The sequence below is a fragment of the Haliotis rufescens genome, unplaced genomic scaffold (assembly GCF_023055435.1).
Source record: "Haliotis rufescens isolate VD_foot unplaced genomic scaffold, xgHalRufe1.0.p SCAF_57, whole genome shotgun sequence".
NCBI lineage: Eukaryota > Metazoa > Mollusca > Gastropoda > Lepetellida > Haliotidae > Haliotis > Haliotis rufescens.
The window spans coordinates 1,491,081-1,510,022 of NW_025964301.1; the positions used below are offsets into that span (position 1 = coordinate 1,491,081).

Consider the following 18,942-nt stretch of genomic DNA (forward strand, 5'->3'; position numbering starts at 1 on the left):
TGTAACATTTCATCTGACTTTAAAATAATAAATGCTTTAGTTCTGGTGTTTAATGTCACAGTTTAACCAGCGCTTTTAAATCGTTCACACTTCAATGAACCCATCCAAACTGACGTTCAATTCTTAAATGATCTTTTTTGATGAGTGTTTACAAATATTAATATATTACGGTTTCAAGTGAAATTATGGTCAGTTTGGTCAATGGAAATCGGTTTCTGTTAATAAACATAACACGATACTTCTTTTTTATATTTAAGTTTAAATTACCTTTCTTGATGACTGGTTACAGATATGATGAAAAAAGTCAGGGTTTTCAAGTGAAATTATGGTCAATGATACAGGTCAATGGAATCCAGTTTTACCTGAGCTGACGTCATCCCACTATGTGCCTAGTGTTGTACAATACAGACCGTGTTTGTATGTGCAACGCATGACTCAGGTAATCACCTGTGTTTGTCTTGACCACCTGTTGGCCAGTGTCCAGGTGAGGTCAGAGAGATCAGTACACCTGTGTCAGGTACAGGTAAGCTAGCTCGTTAGTACTGCATTGATTGATGGCCTCCTCATGGTCACCTGAGCCAGGTGTTACGGACAGAGTCGGTTTGTTGTAGATTGTTTCAAGGGTTGTGGAAAGTCTGTGATCAGTGTTGCTGGAAAATGGGTTTGGGTGAAGATGAGGAGTATGATGTATGCACCACAGAAGCATGCATGATCGTTACCATGGTGAACTTGATGAAAGAAGAACGGTGTAAGATGATTTTCCTGATGAGGACCAGCAATACTTGGATGACAACTTCTTTAGTCTTTCAATGGCCATTTTAGTGTTCCAATGGTGACAGATGTGTTTTTAAGCCTTCCTCATTTGAGCCAATTTTGATTAACATCGTGGTTAGTAAGTGGTAGAAACTAACATTTTTAGTCCACTAGTCCTTATAATGATAACATATAGCATAGGCTTATGTAAGTCTGTGCATGTAATAGCAAACCCCTTAAAAATTTCAAATTTCTGCGAGTCCTTAGGATCCCTAAACTATTGGACAGTTTGGCAAGGACTACAGGACTAGTGTCATATTCTAACACTGTTAGTCTCCCTTCATCATGTTAATAACCATCCCACTATTATAAACCTGTGCCCGTGGGTTTCACTGAAGTGGTAAACATCTGAGACCTGCAACACTTTGGGCTTTCCTCCCACATTAAGCTGACATGCCGTGATATAACTGGAATACTGTTAAAAGCAGGGTTAAACCCAACTCACTCACTCACTAATAACCATCCTTGTAAGAGTCTCTAGCCTTCATCACTTGGACTTGGACTCCCATGCTTGTCCTAAGAGGCGACTAACGGGATCGGGTGGTCATGCTCGCTGACTTGGTGGATGCATGTCATTGATCCCAATTGCATGGATCGATGCTCATGATATTAATCACTGGATTGTCTGGTCCAGACTCGATTATTTACAGACTGCCACCATATAGCTGGAATATTACTGAGTGCGGCGTTAAACAACCAACCAACCAACCAACCCACTTCAAGCTGACATGGGGGCGGTCGGGTAGCCTAGTGGTTAAAGCGTTCGCTCTTCACGCCGAAGACCCGGGTTCGATTCCCGACATGGGTACAATGTGTGAAGCCCATTTCTGGTGTCCCCCGCCGTGATATTGCTGGAATATTGCTAAAAGCGGCGTACAACCAAACTCACTCACTCACTCAAGCTGACATGCTTATGTGTCCAGGAACAGGACTGTTTTGAGCATCGTTAACCAATAGTCTCTCACTCCCTCGATCTCATGGAGATGAAGTTTCATTTACTTTGGTTTGAAGTTTTCCTCATATTCCTAATGCAGTGTATTTAGCTACAGTGACCTGTCCAGCTCTGTTTGTTCCACGAGATCGGATAACAAGGCATGCATTTACCATTATCACTGTCCATTACTGTAGCGGCCATTTTCTTCTGGGTTGGGCACGTTTGTCATGACTTGGAGAAAGCCGAGAGGTACTCCCTCAAATCCTGGCACAACAATGGTATTAAGTCCGATGTCCATCATCGATGAAACTAGGCAATTAGTTGATTGCTTTCTGGTGTCAAGATGTTGCTGTGTGTGAAGATGAGGATTGTGGGATATGATGTCAGGATGTGTACATTGCTTAAGTATACTGTGGTTAGGGTTTGGGAGTTACGATCCATGTGGGGTCTGAATGTGACTGATTGTTCAGATATGTTGTTGTACAAATAGTATTCAAATTTGCCCTGGAAGTGAACATGTACAGGTTCATTTGCAGGGGTAGATTTAAAATCAATTTTGTATGTCGCCAGCAGGACTTGCATTTAAAGTTACTGGCCCTTCTCCAAACTGGCCTGCAACTAAATGGTGGAGGCCGCAATGTGGCAAAACCTGTAGTAGCATAGCCACCTAACAGGTCTCTGGAAGTTTTTGAACTCCTCAGCCCTGAAACTCCTTTCCCTGCACTTTGAGATTAAATGATATTTGCCTCAATCCGTGGTTATTTATGAGCAAATAAATATGTTGTTGTTCACGACATTACAAAATGGCAGCTGGTTGTCATTCTACAGAGATGATCAACATACATCTTTCTTTGAGTTAACCATCCACACGACCTCACCCCCTAAATATTTTCTCATCGAAATAACATAATTAACGAGCAATGTCCAATTAAAAAATATATACGTATATGGAGAACGGGTGAAATCTTGACTAGCCAGATTTGGCATATACTTTACGTTTCAGCAAACCCTTTGTAATTTTAGGGCAGTGGGGTAGCCTAGTGGTTAAAGCGTTCGCTTGTCACGCCGAAGACCCGGGTTCGATTCCCGACATGGGTACAATATGTGAAGCCCATTTCTGGTGTGATATTGCTGGAATATTGCTAAAAGCGGCGTACAACCATACTCACTTTGTAATTTAACGGGCGTGTTAATTCAATCCCTGTTTTGAAGTAGATTAAACATAAATACTCTGTTCAATACGTAAATTATTGTCAGCATGTTGTCACAGTATGAAATATGTTAGTGTCCCATCAACTGTTGGGTAGTATAGTTAACACATTACTCATACTCAAGGTACTGATATGTCCTTGTGAGAAACTGATTGTACAGGATGTTCTTTTACTGTTTACTAATTGTGATAGGGATGACATACTTGACATGTTATGAAAATCATTTTTGTGTTTCATGGATTGCTAAAAATATCCTCATCAAAAGTGGAGTAGTATAAATTATATACTTGATGCAATTGTCTGACTATTGCCTTCATGAGGCAGTGTGCCATCACTGCCATGGCAATCCCTTTAAAAAGCATCCTTTAACTCTCAACTACATGTACTAACAAACCTTTTAACCAAGTGTTTTAAGTTTATATCAAACCAGTTTCTTAGCTTGGCATTTATCCTTGTTGTGCTATGGAAAGTCTTCATGAAAACTCCTTCTGTGTCATCCTTCAGATCTTGTTCTTATGTCAACACGGAGGAGAGTGGGGAGGGGTCTACGATAAGCATGATAAGGAGAACCCCACACCTTTTAATTTGAATATTATGTATTTCGAAGTGTATCTGTAGTCACACTGGGTGTGTTGTCACGTTTCAATTTAATATCCTAAAAGTGTATTTCCGTCACGGGAAAATGAATGCGAGTGCTGGGTGGAGCATTCTAGCAGTGACCCGTGAAGGGTGATGTAGGGAGAGTGTACAGCGGTGTTGTGACGTCACAGGCGATGCTCACAATATGTCTGCATGTGATGGGTTGTTGTTGTGCATGATTGACGAGATTGTTGTCATTTTGTTGTTTTTATCGTAAAATTATTTTTGTAATGGATAATGGAACGTTGTCATGTTGATTGAGAAACAGCTGTTTAAATTCATATTTGCTGAGTGGAATATTGCTGAGTGCGGTGTTAAACAACACACAAACAAAAAACAATTATGTAAACCAGATACTATTTATAGTGTAGGGAGGATAATGATGACAAGGTTCAGGTTTGGGGGGATTGGGGGGATTGGTTAGTATCACCACACCTAAGTGTGATTTTGATGTTGATGTTGAGAGAGTAGCTCACTGGCCAGACCCACTACACTCAGAACCAGGCACACTTGGTTCGTACAGTCCACGTACAGAGGATGAGTGAGTATCAGACATTAATTCTGTTGATTGGATGCCATGGGGTTACCGTAATCACCATGTTAAGCGTCCAACTCCTATAAGGCCCCCTGACCAACTTCTAGACCAATCTCTAAATAATAGACCACCTCCGTGGTCTAGTGGTAGAGCGTCCGCCCTGAAAGCGGAAGGTCCGGGGTTCGATTCCCTGCCGCGTCATTCCAAAAGACGTTAAAAGATGGTACTTGTTGTTACCCTGTCTTGCGCTCGGCATTAAGGGGCTTAAACAGCCTAAACTGGTCGGCTCGGAGTCAGTATACTGTGTTTGAGTGGGTATTCATGTAAAACTGCGGCATGGTATCTCAGTGAGCTAGCACTATAAATCAGCATCAGTCCGGACTAGTACAAGCAGCCACACAAACACACACATGTACATGCACGTCGCTATATAAGTGCAATAATCTTGGACGCGACGTTAAACCCCATTTCAGTTTACAGTTTTTACTCAGGCTTGAGACTAGTGACTTCTTTGAGAGGCATTTAGAAGTTTGAGTACTATGTAAGGATAAGATTTATGGATGAACAACTTCTTTATTACAATTAGGAGCAAAGTAGGTTCCAAATTGCTTGATAACGGTGTTAGAACCTACACCGAAACATCGCTCCTAATTGTAATAAAGAAGTTGTTTCATCCATAAATCTTATCCTTACTTTGTGGCTGAAGTCACAGACTGGTTAAAGGTATCTGTTGGGTGAGCACACATTTCTGTATCTTGAACTGTGTTCCGATACGTTGTCTTTATTCATGGAAATGTGGAGAAGATTTCCTTCTTTCCTTGACCTGGAATACTGCAGAATCTCAGAATTGCTCTTGTCCTGATGCCGACATCATTGTTTGTTTTGTCTGCATGTATCTCCCCCCCCCATGTTGGAGTGGGTTTTTGCTGACTTTTCATGTTTATTTGTTTGTTTGTTTGTTGTTTAATCCTGCACTCAGAAATATTCCAGATATATATGATGGCAACCTGTAAATAATCAAGTCTGGACCAGACAATCCAGTGATTGACATCATGAGCATCGGTCTACTCAGTTGGAATACAATGACATGTGTCAACAACGTCAGTGAGTCTGACCACCCAATCATGTTAGTCACCTCTTAAGACAAACATGGGTTGCTGAAGACACCTGTTGGCTAAATCAGTTGCCCTCCTGAGTGAGTTGTTAAGTCATGCCAGTGTCTTGGTATATGATAAAAGGTTTTACATTCATGCTGTGTGGGAAGCTTTTTGGCTTTTAGGCTGGATCTAGTGATTTTTAATCTGCAAGTTGGTTTGTTGTGCTGCAGTCAGAAATATTCCGGCTATATCATGGCGCCTTGTAAATAATTGAGTCTGAACCAGACAAACCAGTGATTGATATGATGAGGAATATTCCACATCGTTGGGGTCTGATGACATCCAATCCACCAAGTCACCGAGTTGAAACAACCGATCCATTTAGTCGCCTCTTTCCATTAAGTCGCCATCTACGACCAGGGCGGGTTGCTGGGCAACTACCAGTATTCTAAGTCAGAGTTCCAACATCCTCACATAATTGTGTAAAGCTTACTCTCTGTTCCTGTGATCCTGCGTTCGTCGATTATGAAACCATCCATTTTATCATTCTTTAAGGTAATTAAAAACATCATTTTATGCTCTGTTTTCATATTACTGTAGAAGAAATATTTTCGGGGCGGTTAACTTGCATTCCAGTAAGGTCGTGTCAAAGTGACATTTTATGATTGATAGTCATATTTCTATTTCCTCTTCTGTCGTTACAATTAGAAAAATGAAATGTGAATTTGGCATGCTGTACGTGTGTTTCACTGTGTTCAGTGTGATCACAGTGATCGACCTTGTATAAAGTATGGACAATGTAATTGATGTATTTTCATATTTGATATCAGTAGTGATAGTATTTCTGGGGGTTTAATGTTCGATGGTCCTGATAAACATGATAAGGGTTGAACTGACCCCTGGGTCACAATGGCAGTGGGTGACAGACAGGGAAATATTTACACATGCAGGCTGATAAGTGTTCCCTTGCCACATTTGGGAGGTGATATGGTCATAGTGTTGGTTGTTATGTCAGTTGTTCAGAACATTGTGCTGTTAAAATGAGCCCAACCAAAGTTATTCAAGCTTATTTATTTCTGTAAGGCAAAAAGCGTAATGGTAAATAATGTACCTATGGCGATGTCATCTTCGTATTATCTTGCACATGTTGTCGTGATAATCATGTTGTTTTAACAATATTATATCTGTATTATTTATTTGTATACCACTTTTCCAATTAATATCTCTTCAAATACACTTAGAAAGATAGATCTTGTTATTACCCCGGCTACTGGATCAGTGTGAACTCAATTTGTATTCTCAGCTCCCTGGGGAGTATCTGCCTGGTGCTAGCAGGTTAACAGTGACATAAACATCTTCTACCAGGTACCCATTTACAGTTATGCAGAAGGATAATTCAAACAAATTCACTTGCCTAAGGGAACACCACATGTGTTAAATGCCCTCTTGAGGGCCGAAGCCCAAGAAACTCTCAGAAGCTGCTATCAAACACAGACACCCATCTTGTCCAACTACGCTGTTTGACCGATGTTGCTTAACTTTGTATGAATTGTGACCTATGCGCTGTACACAGGACCACATGATGTCACATGTCCACTTGATGCTGCTGCTGTGCTGGGTGGCTCCGTGGCAGTATCAGTAGTCATGGGTGTGACTTGCCGATGTGTCCAGTTTTTGATCCTCACAGTGGTCAGCACAATACCCATGCTTTATGCCCTGCACCTACAATTTACGATTCTCCCTGTTTGGTGAATTTCCCTGTTTGGTGAATTGGGTTACTCCAAGCAACTATATGGGTATCGTATCTACAAGAACGTGTCGATGCTAAACAATGTACATTTGTGGGTGGCATAATAGAAATTAAAATTGGTATGCAATCTCTTTCTTAACATTCACCATCCTCAAATCCTACATAAAAGACACCTCACCATTGACACACCCTTGTACTCAGAGAAGCAAATAATTCAGAGTTTACAGAACTGGATACATGGCATATTCAGCCTCTATATGGGGTTTTAAGACTAGCCTTATAAGAGTACGTCTGGAGATTATATTTCACTAGTCCTCACAGTTTGTGGCCAAGTCCGGCTTGAAAAAGACAAAATTGTTTACTATGTTTGCATTTTCTATCAGTTTTATTAAGTCTATATTTGTAGCAAAATTGAAGAATTGTGAACTGGATCAGAATTATAATCCTGAAATGTTATGTGTCAGTGATGACTGCCATCATTGGAGTTTGACTTGTCCTCAGCACAATTTAGTAGTTTCGGGCTAGCGTGATTTTTGAAGTCTGACGTTACGTTACAGCTCTTGTAGTGACGTAGATATGATCTGACGTCAACTGTCGTTCCTCACACAAGAAGTGTAAAGACTACCTCATTCAATATGTGACATCACAGCTCTCGACCCTGTTTACCTCACACAAGAGTGTAAAGACTACCCCATTCAATATGTGACATCACAGCTCTCGACCCTGTTTACCCCTGCTGTCGTCTTCATCTCTGACGTCGACCACACCACACCCTGAGTACACTACACAGTATCAACACGGAAAACTATGCTTCCGGTAAAACTGTATTAGAATAGATCAGGTCATGCGATGTATGCAAAATACACACATAGACGAGGAATGGCCATTGAATTTTTCAAATCCAGTGTATAAAGCAGAAGAAAGCTTCGCTATGCTCGACCTTATTTTATTGTCTGCTGGCCCAATTGGAATTTCTATTCTATACAGAAATAGTATTCTGTGTTGATATAGGTATGGGGTGATGTGTGCGTCCCTACATGGAGATGTTGGCATGTTGTTCCGCGTTATTGAGAGCATGAAATCAGCTGAGGTGTCAATACAATATGTAGTCATGACATAGGCATGTCGATTGAATGCTGTGGATGACTGCCTGGGGTATGGCCTCAGAGTAATCAGGGTTAAATGGTGAATAATCATTGATGATAGCTTCGCCATGTTGGTCATGGCTGCGTGAATATTGTCTGGTTTGACTGCACCTGATTAAACAGTTTAATGTTGATTGGGATCAGGATTGGTCAATGTGGATATTGTGGATGTCATAAGGCACTTACAAGTATACTACTTAAAATAAGTTAAGGATCACCCAATTCTTTCATATTATCCTGACATGCCATGATAGATTAACTATATTAACTATTATATTATGAAAAATCTATGGTATTTAAATCTCAGGACCCCAAGATCTCAAATGGCATTATTGATAATAACGGTTTTGGCAAGGGCTGCTTAACTATCATGCTCAATGTCACTGTAAAGTATTCTGATATATCATATTGTTTGTCTTTTAATCTATTGAAAAGGGAGTTTGCTGCACAGTATAAATACTTTAGTTTGAGTTTTGTTGATATATTTAATTAATTCTTTAGTTAGAGTTGTAAATGTGTTGTTTATTTGTGTCATTGATACAATAATGTTTTTGTTACAGTAATAATTGAAACAGTTTAAGTTAGAAGGACTAACATTCAGTTTTGATAAAAGTATTAACAAATCTTGAGAAGATGAGCAGTCGTGTGTAGCATTCAACAAAACAAAGTACAGTGGAAAGGAATTTTGTCTAACTTATAATTGTAAAAGATTTTAAGTGCCCTGTGTGAAACTTAATATATTGTCTGTGCAAATAGGCCTTGATTACAGAGACACGAAATCTATATGATGTTAATCTGGCAGTCAACAATTACCCTGCACTTAAAGAAGCCTGCTTCACGGTCTGGTTCCCAGTCTGGGTCAAGAGGCTGTAATTAGAGACCTGTGTCAGACTGAGACATTATCTACAGCCGATTATGTTTCTAGGTTTGTCAGCACCATACCTGTGCTCGTGGGTTTCGGTTTCACCGATGTGGTAAATGTCTGAGACCTGCATCACTTAGGGCTTTCCTCCCACATTAAGCTGACATGCCGTGATATAACTGGAAAAATGTTAAAAGCGGGGTTAAACCCAACTCACTCACTCACTCATTATCTACAGAGATCTGTCTGGACTTGATTACAGGCCAATATTTGGCCCTAAGTCCATAAACAGAAATTAGACATTTCACATTTCATATTACTCCTCTTTTGATAGGATAGCAATAATTCTATTTAAATATACATTTGACCTATTATGAGAATCAGTTTTGTATATGATGGAAAGATAAAAATATCCTATGCAAAGGGGAGTAGTATATTTTTAACTGATGTTAAGGCGTTGTAGAGGTGCCTTGTATTTCACTGATAACAGGACCAGTATAGAAGATAGGTGTTTATGCTTAGTTGCCATCATTGCATTGAATGTAATGTTAAAATATTTTAGGAAAAAAAAAGAACTTTAATTATTTTCGCAATTTTGAACAAAATAATGATATTTCCCAATTAGGGGACTTAGTTTAGAATCCTAGGTAAATCTCTGCTCTGTGTGTAATTTAGTTAATGATTAACATGATTAAGTGTTAGTTTGGTAAAAATTGTAGAATTTTTCTTTTGCCAGACATATTGATGTTTAAACAACATACCTCAAATGTTAAGCCTGGTAATTTGATATAACTCTTGTGTGGCCTGGTTGGACTGTTGCTAACGTGATTAGTGTGATTAGCGCAGTCAGCCATCATGTTATGACATCTGCTTCCCGTGGGGACTATGAATTATGTAACACAGACATATGACAGCTATATGACGTGACCTGTCCTAGTGATAGGGCTTCATGCACGGAAGAACATGTCTGGAATTACACATTGATAGAATCACAATAAAAAAGCACAGCTAATTTTACTGTTGTTGAATATCCGGAAGCCATTATATTTCTGCCGAATCACTCATGAAATAATTGCAGATGTTTAAGCTCTGCACAGACTGTCAGCTGTGCATGTCAGAAATCTGAAAAACTGAAAGGTTTCTTAACGGTATTGCTAATCCAGCTTTTGCACCATCCCGGCAAGTTAATGTGGGATCTGGATGCTCAGTGAATTGTACCGAATTTTAATCGATGCCATGTACTGAGGCAGAAGGCAATAAATAAAGGTCTGTTGAACATTTCTTTAGGTTTTAGTTTAATGATATTCCCAATATTAGGTCCAGATGTTGTGATTACATTTAACAGTTGGATTTCAGAAGAGTGAGTGAGTGAGTGAGTATGGTTTTACGCCGCTTTTAGCAATATTCCAGCAATATCACGGCTGGGGACACCAGAAATGGGCTTCACACATTGTACCCATGTCGGGAATCGAACCCGGGTCTTTGGCGTGACGAGCGAACGCTTTAACCACTAGGCTACCCGACCGCCCCGGATTTCAGAAGACTGCTTGAGATCAAGCTATATCTCGTTGGTATAATCTTTAATCTCTCTGCTTCTCTGGTTAGCTGTACTAAATTTACACTCAAGACGCAGTTGGAAGAATGATTTTGTGTAACAAAAAGAATCTCGCCCTCTTGTCTTCCAAGCTCAAATTTATCAATACTCGTTGATAAAAGTAAAAATGTCCTGAGCAAGCGTCAGATAATTGTAAATTCTATCAACTAATGTTGATGTATTTTCATCTGAGAAGACACTTGGGTGATAGTCTCTATCTTCTAAACTTGACCCAGGCTTTGAACTTATTATAAGTGGCCTGAAAGTCGCCCTCTGGAACACTGATATTTGTTCGGCACTAAAAGCTCTGGAGAATTGGGACAAATGACATTTCTTGATCCCCTAGATTTAGTGATTGACAACAATTTATGGTACAAAATGTAAGAAATGTTTGTGAAAATATTAATAACAGAATTATTACAAGGTTTAGAAATAACATGCCTGAGATTCGGCATCCAAATTTGCACTTTATTCAACAGAAATTAGAGAAATGTAATTATTCATTGTCATCAGCACTACCCTGCCTGACACATATGAGTAACTGTCATGGCTCCACGTTGACATTAGCATCAATGAGATTGTAGTTATACCCCACCCTGAAAAGGCAGGAATATAAACTACCAAGGAATTTTGTTTGTCCTTATAGACATTTTTGTGTGTGACCTATAACTTGAAAACTACTGCATAGATTCTTTTCAAACTTTAACACTTTTTATACCTATAGGATAGATGCAGTGCGAAGTGTGATTACAGCTATTTTTCACTTAAATCTTTTTTACTAAAACATTTGGGCGACCTATAACTAGAAAACTACCTCATAAATTCTTTTCAAATTTAGGGAACAGTTTCCAATAGAAGAGGTAAAGTGCAAAGTTTAATTTTGATTTGTGTATTTTCTGAAAAAAATATGATTTTTTCTTGTTTTGAACTTGAATATCTTTTTGCTACAACGTTTGAGTGACCTGTAACTTCTTTTCTAAATGGGGGTTCAGTTTCTATGCCAAAAGGTAAGGTGCAGTATGAAATTTGATTTCAAGAAGTGGATTTTTTTGGAGAAAATATTTCTTTTTTCATGTTTTGAACTTAGAAATTTGTTGGAGTCGAAGTCAGAGTATCATTGAGCCCTGCTCACCTTTTGTCTTGTTTCATTAGTCACAAGAAACTTTGTTAAATTCAAATAATTGTAGGAAAATAGAGCGCGTGTATGTACTTGGAACATGGAGGAATGATGTCACCACATTTACTGAGCGTGATCTGTGTTGGTGAAACGATTCTATTTCCGTCCATCGTTGCAACAAGTCACTGTACAAACATGCTCTAACTGTGTCAAGTTCAAAGCATTGGAAAGTAATTTTAATCATCGATTGCTGAAATGTGAGTCATTGAGAGAAAATATTGCACTCCAAGATTAGCAGACAACATGCATATGTCATGGATCAATTGAACAAGCTTGTCTGAGTGTGCTGTACTTCTCAGAACATCAATGATGGCGTGACGTGGGACATTACACCTGGTGTATGGGTCTGGTTTTGAACCACGCCTAATGCTAGCGGAGAGAATGTAGAGCATGGCTGGTTCATTGTGAGGTACAGCAGCAGTAATCAATATTAAGCATGTTAGTCAACGATAGCGCATCTTCCCGAGGCAGGAGAGTTAACTGACTATAAAAGTCCAGTTTCCACCCTTGCCGAACTAGGCTGGTATTATGGAGTTACATTTTGGCTGGACTAACAGTCTATGCATAGTCCAATCAAAATCGCGCAACGAAATTGAAATCCGGTTCGTCAACTGTCGTGCTGATTTTGGTCAATTGCAGGATTTGCAAAGCATGTACACCGCCAACCCGTTGTCAACAGATATTTTCTTAATCTCTTCATGTTTCTAATCAAGGTGCTTGTGGGATTTGATGCACTTCACGATGTAAGACTCGTTTTATCACAATATAGATCTTGATTGTTGATCATATCATCTTGACTGGGCGCCGCCATTTTGTTTGAAAAAAATGCAAGTGATACAAGAGGTGGAATCTGATTGGTCCATAGGAGAGGCTTAAAAGGGACATACAGCTGTATTACACATTGTGTATTAGTACTATTACCAAAGCACTTGCTAATATACTGTGGGAACAAGTTTCAAGAACAATTATTGAAAGCTCTCAACATTCTTGGGCTTACTCAACAACATTGCGTTTAGAGATGATAGCTTTTGCACACTCGATGACCCATCAACCCTGTTGCTAGGCTGACGTCACATTGCATTGTTTCGCTGGTCATACTTGCAACAAAAATCAACACATTCCGTCACTTTGTGGTGCAGGGCCCCTTTCACAAGGCGATCGTTACTAAGTGCAATGACACATGTCTATATATATGGAATTATGGCTGACCTTAGCGCTATTATAACTTTGTGGAACGAACCCCTGAATTCTAAAGGTGTGCTGATGCATGGTATTAAATTAACACATGTCAACTTTTGATGTGTTTGAAGTATTATTCTGCTAAACTAAATTTAGTTGGATTATGCTGTGGATCACGTTGATATCTGCCTATTCACATGTGACAGTCAAGTTCTAAAAAAGTTTCAAATCGCAAGTAATAAATAAAATACTAACAAGCACCAGTGTAATACCAATTTTATGAAACGAGTGAATAGTTCTGGTATCTGAATAGCTTTCGTGGTGTAATGGATATAGCGTCTACCTAGAGAGCGCCTCTATGGTGTAGTGGATAGAGTGTCTACCCAGAGACTGCCTTTGTGGTGTAGTGGATAGAGCGTCTACCTGGAGACCACCTCCGTGGTGTAGTGGATAGAGCGTCTACCTGGAGACCACCTCCATGGTGTAGTGGATAGAGCGTCTACCTGGAGACCACCTCCGAGGTGTAGTGGATAGAGCGTCTACCTGGAGACCACCTCCGTGGTGTAGTGGATAGAGCGTCTACCTGGAGACCACCTCCGAGGTGTAGTGGATAGAGCGTCTACCCAGAGACTGCCTTTGTGGTGTAGTGGATAGAGCGTCTACCTGGAGACCACCTCCGTGGTGTAGTGGATAGAGCGTCTACCTGGAGACCACCTCCATGGTGTAGTGGATAGAGCGTCTACCTGGAGACCACCTCCGAGGTGTAGTGGATAGAGCGTCTACCTGGAGACCACCTCCGAGGTGTAGTGGATAGAGCGTCTACCTGGAGACCACCTCCGAGGTGTAGTGGATAGAGCGTCTACCTGGAGACCACCTCCGTGGTGTAGTGGATAGAGCGTCTACCTGGAGACCACCTCCGAGGTGTAGTGGATAGAGCGTCTACCTGGAGACCACCTCCGAGGTGTAGTGGATAGAGCGTCTACCTGGAGACCACCTCCGTGGTGTAGTGGATAGAGCGTCTGACCTTGAGAGGGGGAGGTTGGTGGTTCAATCCCTGTCATACCAAAAGATGTTGAAAGATGGTACTTGTGACCCTGCCTGGCGTTTCACATTAAGGGGAAAAACAAGGACTGGTCGGCTCGGAGTCTGTATCCAGGTTAAACTGCAGCATGGTAGCTCAGCCCAGCACTTTAAAACCTCCATGAGCCCAGACTGTCACATGCAGCCACACTTTGCTATGGAAGTGCAAAAAATTTGAATGCGACATTAAACCCCATTTGACCTCAGCTGTTATCTCCTGGAGATGCTGATTCGTTTTTTTACACAGACCTGTGTACTTCTGATATGGAACTTGTGCTGATTATTATCTATATGATTTGATGTGTAGGTGTCACCAGGTGTTTATTATAGTCTCCAAATTGTAAGACCGAGTTATGTCAGATCATACAGATAACAGACATTTATCTTCACTCCCATTCAGCCCAAATCTACAGTATACAATAAGAAGAGGAACAGGCTATTCTGCTTGGTTTTATTGTATCATAATGAAGTTGATGTTACAATACGATGTTGAAAATACCTCTGAATTTTGGAAAATAATTTGGAAATAAGTCCCAAATTTTAATCATAAGGCTAATTATTGTGTTATTTCTCCTTTAATGTCCTTATAAGTCCTTAAGTCCTTTAATATTCCAAGTCCAATAGTAGTCAGATACTGTATTCTAGTATTTTACTCATCAAGGAATACATTAATGTAGGGAGGCCCTTTCCCAGGTTGATTGTACACATTGTTTATTTTGTTACACAGCAGCTTATTTTGTTACACAGCAGCTTATTTGGTTACACAGCAGTTTATTTGGTTACATACTAGTATGAACAATGGAAAATAAAAAGATCCACCCACCCGCACTATATTTTCATAAACCTTTGCCTGAGAACCAGTTGTTTTATTTTTAAGCCTAATAACGATTTGTTTCCTTATAAATGTCAGCCATAGGCACTAAGTTTGGAATCCTATGATAAAATAACTCCCTGGATAGATTTTAAGAAACCATACATTCCTGAATATCCATCTGAAGATAAATAGTGAAAGTGTGCCTGTCTACAACCCAAGTTAGTCTGTTTATGGTATTGGGTAAAATATGAAATAGCAGCATTAGACCTCAAATCACTTACTGTTATGAGGAATACCTCGATAGTGTATGCTAGGAGCGAGAGTAACTCTCTTGTAACTGTAAAATGGAAGTGATAGAGGATAACCAGTCTCGATTATCCAATGAACTATTCCATTGGGCGTAAAAGGCAAAATAGAGGTGACAATTATATGAATGGATCACTGAAAATCAGTGATGACACGTGTTTGTGATAAGTGAGAACAATAAATTGCCCTGCTCTACTGGTAGAATCCATCAGTCAAACAATTTGCATAAAAAAAGATCACTTTTTCTTTTCTGTTTAGATTATGTCTTATAAATGATTTAATTTTGTATCATTTCTTATGTATGATGCATAAACTTGTATCATGTAATATCACACTCGTGAGTCATCTATGACAGCTGTGGGTGTAGGCTTGTATTGTGTAACTACCATATCATGGGACATCACTCACTGTTCACTTCTGACTCAGTGTGTTGACACTGGTATGTTGCAAGAGTTTCAGTGACCAGATCCACCGTGTCACATTACACATGAGACCTTGAGGATGTATGTCATGAAGTATTGGGGGCACGGGTGGCCCTGTCGTCTACCCGCCCACAACAGAAACTCCACAACTGCCCCTACTGCAATGGAAACCCCATAACCCCATAACTTAACTCGGGGGCATTTCGTCTTGTTATGGGAGGAGATCCTGACGTGATGCAATCCTGGTCTTTTAGTGCAAGCTCACTGAGATACCATGCTGCAGTTTGACATGAATACACCACTCAGACACAGTATACATTATATACCAACTCCAAGCCAACCGGGAGCACGGGTGGCCCAGTCGTCTAAGGCACCGCGATTCTCTGTGCAGAGTTGCGTCCCTTGGGCACGCCAGAAACCTATGATTGTGGGTTCGAATCCTGGTTCGCCCTGATTATGTTTCTAGGTTTGTCAGCACCATACCCATGCTTGTTGGTTTTCCCGAAGTGGTAAATGTCTGAGACCTGCATCTCTTCGGGCTTTCCACCCACATAAAGCTGACACGCTGCGATATAACTGTAATACAGTTAAAAGTGGCGTTAAATCCAACTCAATCACTCACTCTTAACTTAACTCACACCTCAACAGAAACTCCACAGCTACCTCTACTGCAACAGAAACCCCATAACTTAACTCACAACATAACAGAAACTCCAAAACTACCCCCAACACAACGCAAAGACTTCACCTACGCCTACTGCAACAAAAACTCCATAACTACACCCACTGCAACAGTTTTGCTGTAGGGTACATACTTCAAACATCAATTGACAATGAGTATCATACAGAATAACTTGGATTATCTGCCCCTTGTGAATGAATGCTGTAATTTCCTCGCCAAAAACTCTACTGTACTTGGGACAAATAATCTATAAATTGTCGTAGCTCTTTGGTTATTCTCTGATTACTTACCTGTATGCCAAGCTCTTACATACCAGGTAGACTCATCACGATATGGCTGAAATACTGCCGATGTGACGTAAAGCACTCACTCACTCACTCACTCACTCACTCACTCACTCACTCACTCACCAGGTAGAGCATGAAAATAATAATCTATTCTGAAGGACAGCCTTGGAATCTCTGAACCAAACTTAGTCTACAAGGTTGTCAAAAAGTAAAAACACTTTCTATCTGCTTTGCCTTATAGTTAGGAGCAATCCAGTCCCCAATAATTACAGTAAAAACTAAGACAGTGGTGTTTAATAGCAACTATATTCATTTGATAGTGTTTTCAATCTTCGATTCTCTGTTACAGCCCTTGCTTCCGACATTGTGTTCATCCCAGCCTCCGAACTGCCAGCATCGGCCAATCATGAAGCAGAAAGCAGGTCACCTGAGCAGTGCCGGGACTCCCACCCTGATATCCCTATGGCGGTGTCCCCCCAGATCAAGCGAGTCATCCTCGAGTCCCCTGTGGTCAGCAGTGGCGAGGAGGAGGTGTCATTTGATGAGGTACGTAAACTTGAACCGTATTTGACCAAAGATGCTTGGTTCATTTTCAGTGTGATGGTTCCATCGTTTTGTGTAAAATTTCTTTGGATAACAAACTTCTGGTTTATTGCATATAGCGATGTTTTGATGTAGATTCTTACAAGTTGTCGTTATATGGCTGAGAAAAGCTGATGCGATGTTAAATTTTCACTCACTCACTCAGTGTGCAGGTTAGCATTAGAAATTGGCTCTAGTCCTATAGTCCTTGCCAAACTGTCCAATAGTTATGGTATCATAAGGACTACCTGAAATTTGCCATTTTTTACGGGTTTTGCTATATGTTATCATTATAAGGACTAGTGGCCTAAAACAGTTTCTGTCGCTGCTGGTGTGAACGTCATTCATAAGGGGCTGTGCATGGTGCCCAGTGGCTGAAGGCTCTGCATTTAGCAAAGTTGTATCCCTTAGTTATATCAGGATCCACTGGATAGGTTCATATCCTAGATTCATCCTGATTATCACACACATTTAGCTTGTTGAAGACATTAAATGAATCATGTGTCCATATGTGAATCTTTGCGTATCCCCACAGACTGACGGAGTACCGGAGGAGTTGTCTGCCCGTGACAAGCTGCTGCAGATGCGGCAGTACATCGTGAAGGGCGTGCTGGAGAGTGAAAAGAGTTACCTCGCCATCCTCGAACTCCTCATCCATGTAAGTTCATGAACACGTGATAACTTTTACGTTTATATCATTATATATGGGGGGCGTATCCCGTACATCCATGTGTTCTTCCTAATATCTACTGGGGCGGTCCGGTAGCCTAGTGGTTAAAGCATTCGCTCGTCACGACAAAGACCCAGGTTCGATTCCTGCCATGGGTACAATGTGTGAAGCCCATTTCTGGTGTCCCCGCCGTGATATTGCTGGAATATTGCTAAAAGCTGCGTAAAACAAAAACTCACTCACTCACTCACTCATCATATATGGATGCCACTGTGTATTGCGATATCGATGAATCCATATCAATAAATTCTTATTGTCAATATTGTATCGATACAAATTTATGAATATTGATACTAAGTTAGTTTTTCACTGCCAGAGAACCATGCACATTTTTTAAAGATTTCCATGGTTCAGAGGGACAATGAGAAGGAGAACATTCAGTTTTCTACATTTATCAATCAGCCCAGTTCATATTTAGCATTAAATTAATAAATTGCAGGTCTGCTTAAGTAACTTCATCCACAGATTCAGAATAATGAATTTTTTTATCAATCAATATGTCAAGATACTTTTGAGTTGATTTTTTTCATTGAAAATTTCCAATGGATGACCACTCTTACAGGGGGAATTTCAGTACAAGAAATCTATGATATCTCCATTTTGTCTCCCAGTTAAAAATTGGGACTGCTTCATGTTTGTCCCATGAACAGAAAGGTGACTTTTTGCTGACATGATGGGATGTTCTTGTGTTTCAGTACAAGAGGTCACTGGAGGCGTCGAGTCAGACCTCGAAACCTGTGATCTCGGAGGAAGATAACAACGCCATCTTCTTCAACATTAAGAAACTGTATGCAATCCACCAGGAGTTCGTCAAGGAGCTCGAGCCAAAGGTCAACAACTGGTCACATGATCAGAAAATTGGCGAAATCTTCAAAATGATGGTTAGTAGATCTTAAGCTGTATTTGGGCTGGTCAGTTAGCCTAGTGGTTAAAGTGTTGTTTGTCATGCCGAACACTCAGGTTCGGTTCTCAGGGATGAAGTCTTGGTGTCCTTGGTGATTTGTGATAATACTGATATTGACTGCTACTTTTTACTGTATTCATTCATCACTGCGGATCTCATAAATATTTTGGCAATGGGGTAGCCTAGTGGTTAAAGCGTT

The 18,942-nt window shown here is 40.3% G+C and overlaps 1 protein-coding gene across 4 annotated transcripts in view; it reads left to right on the top strand.

Annotated features, from left to right (window-relative positions):
* LOC124137861 (breakpoint cluster region protein-like) overlaps positions 1-18,942 on the top strand; it is a 100,359-nt gene that overhangs the window by 54,331 nt on the left and 27,086 nt on the right. For 3 of the 4 annotated variants that reach the window (XR_007218590.1, XR_007218591.1, XM_048385312.1), the window contains exons 3-5: positions 16,877-17,073; positions 17,645-17,767; positions 18,535-18,720. Coding sequence is in view for 2 of the 4 variants with exons in the window: in XM_048385312.1 (XP_048241269.1) it covers positions 16,877-17,073; positions 17,645-17,767; positions 18,535-18,720 (506 nt within the window). In the remaining 2 variants the exon portion in view is untranslated. Of the gene's footprint in view, positions 1-4,044; positions 4,139-16,876; positions 17,074-17,644; positions 17,768-18,534; positions 18,721-18,942 lie in introns of those variants that run through there. The other variant, XM_048385313.1, reaches the window with a different exon arrangement.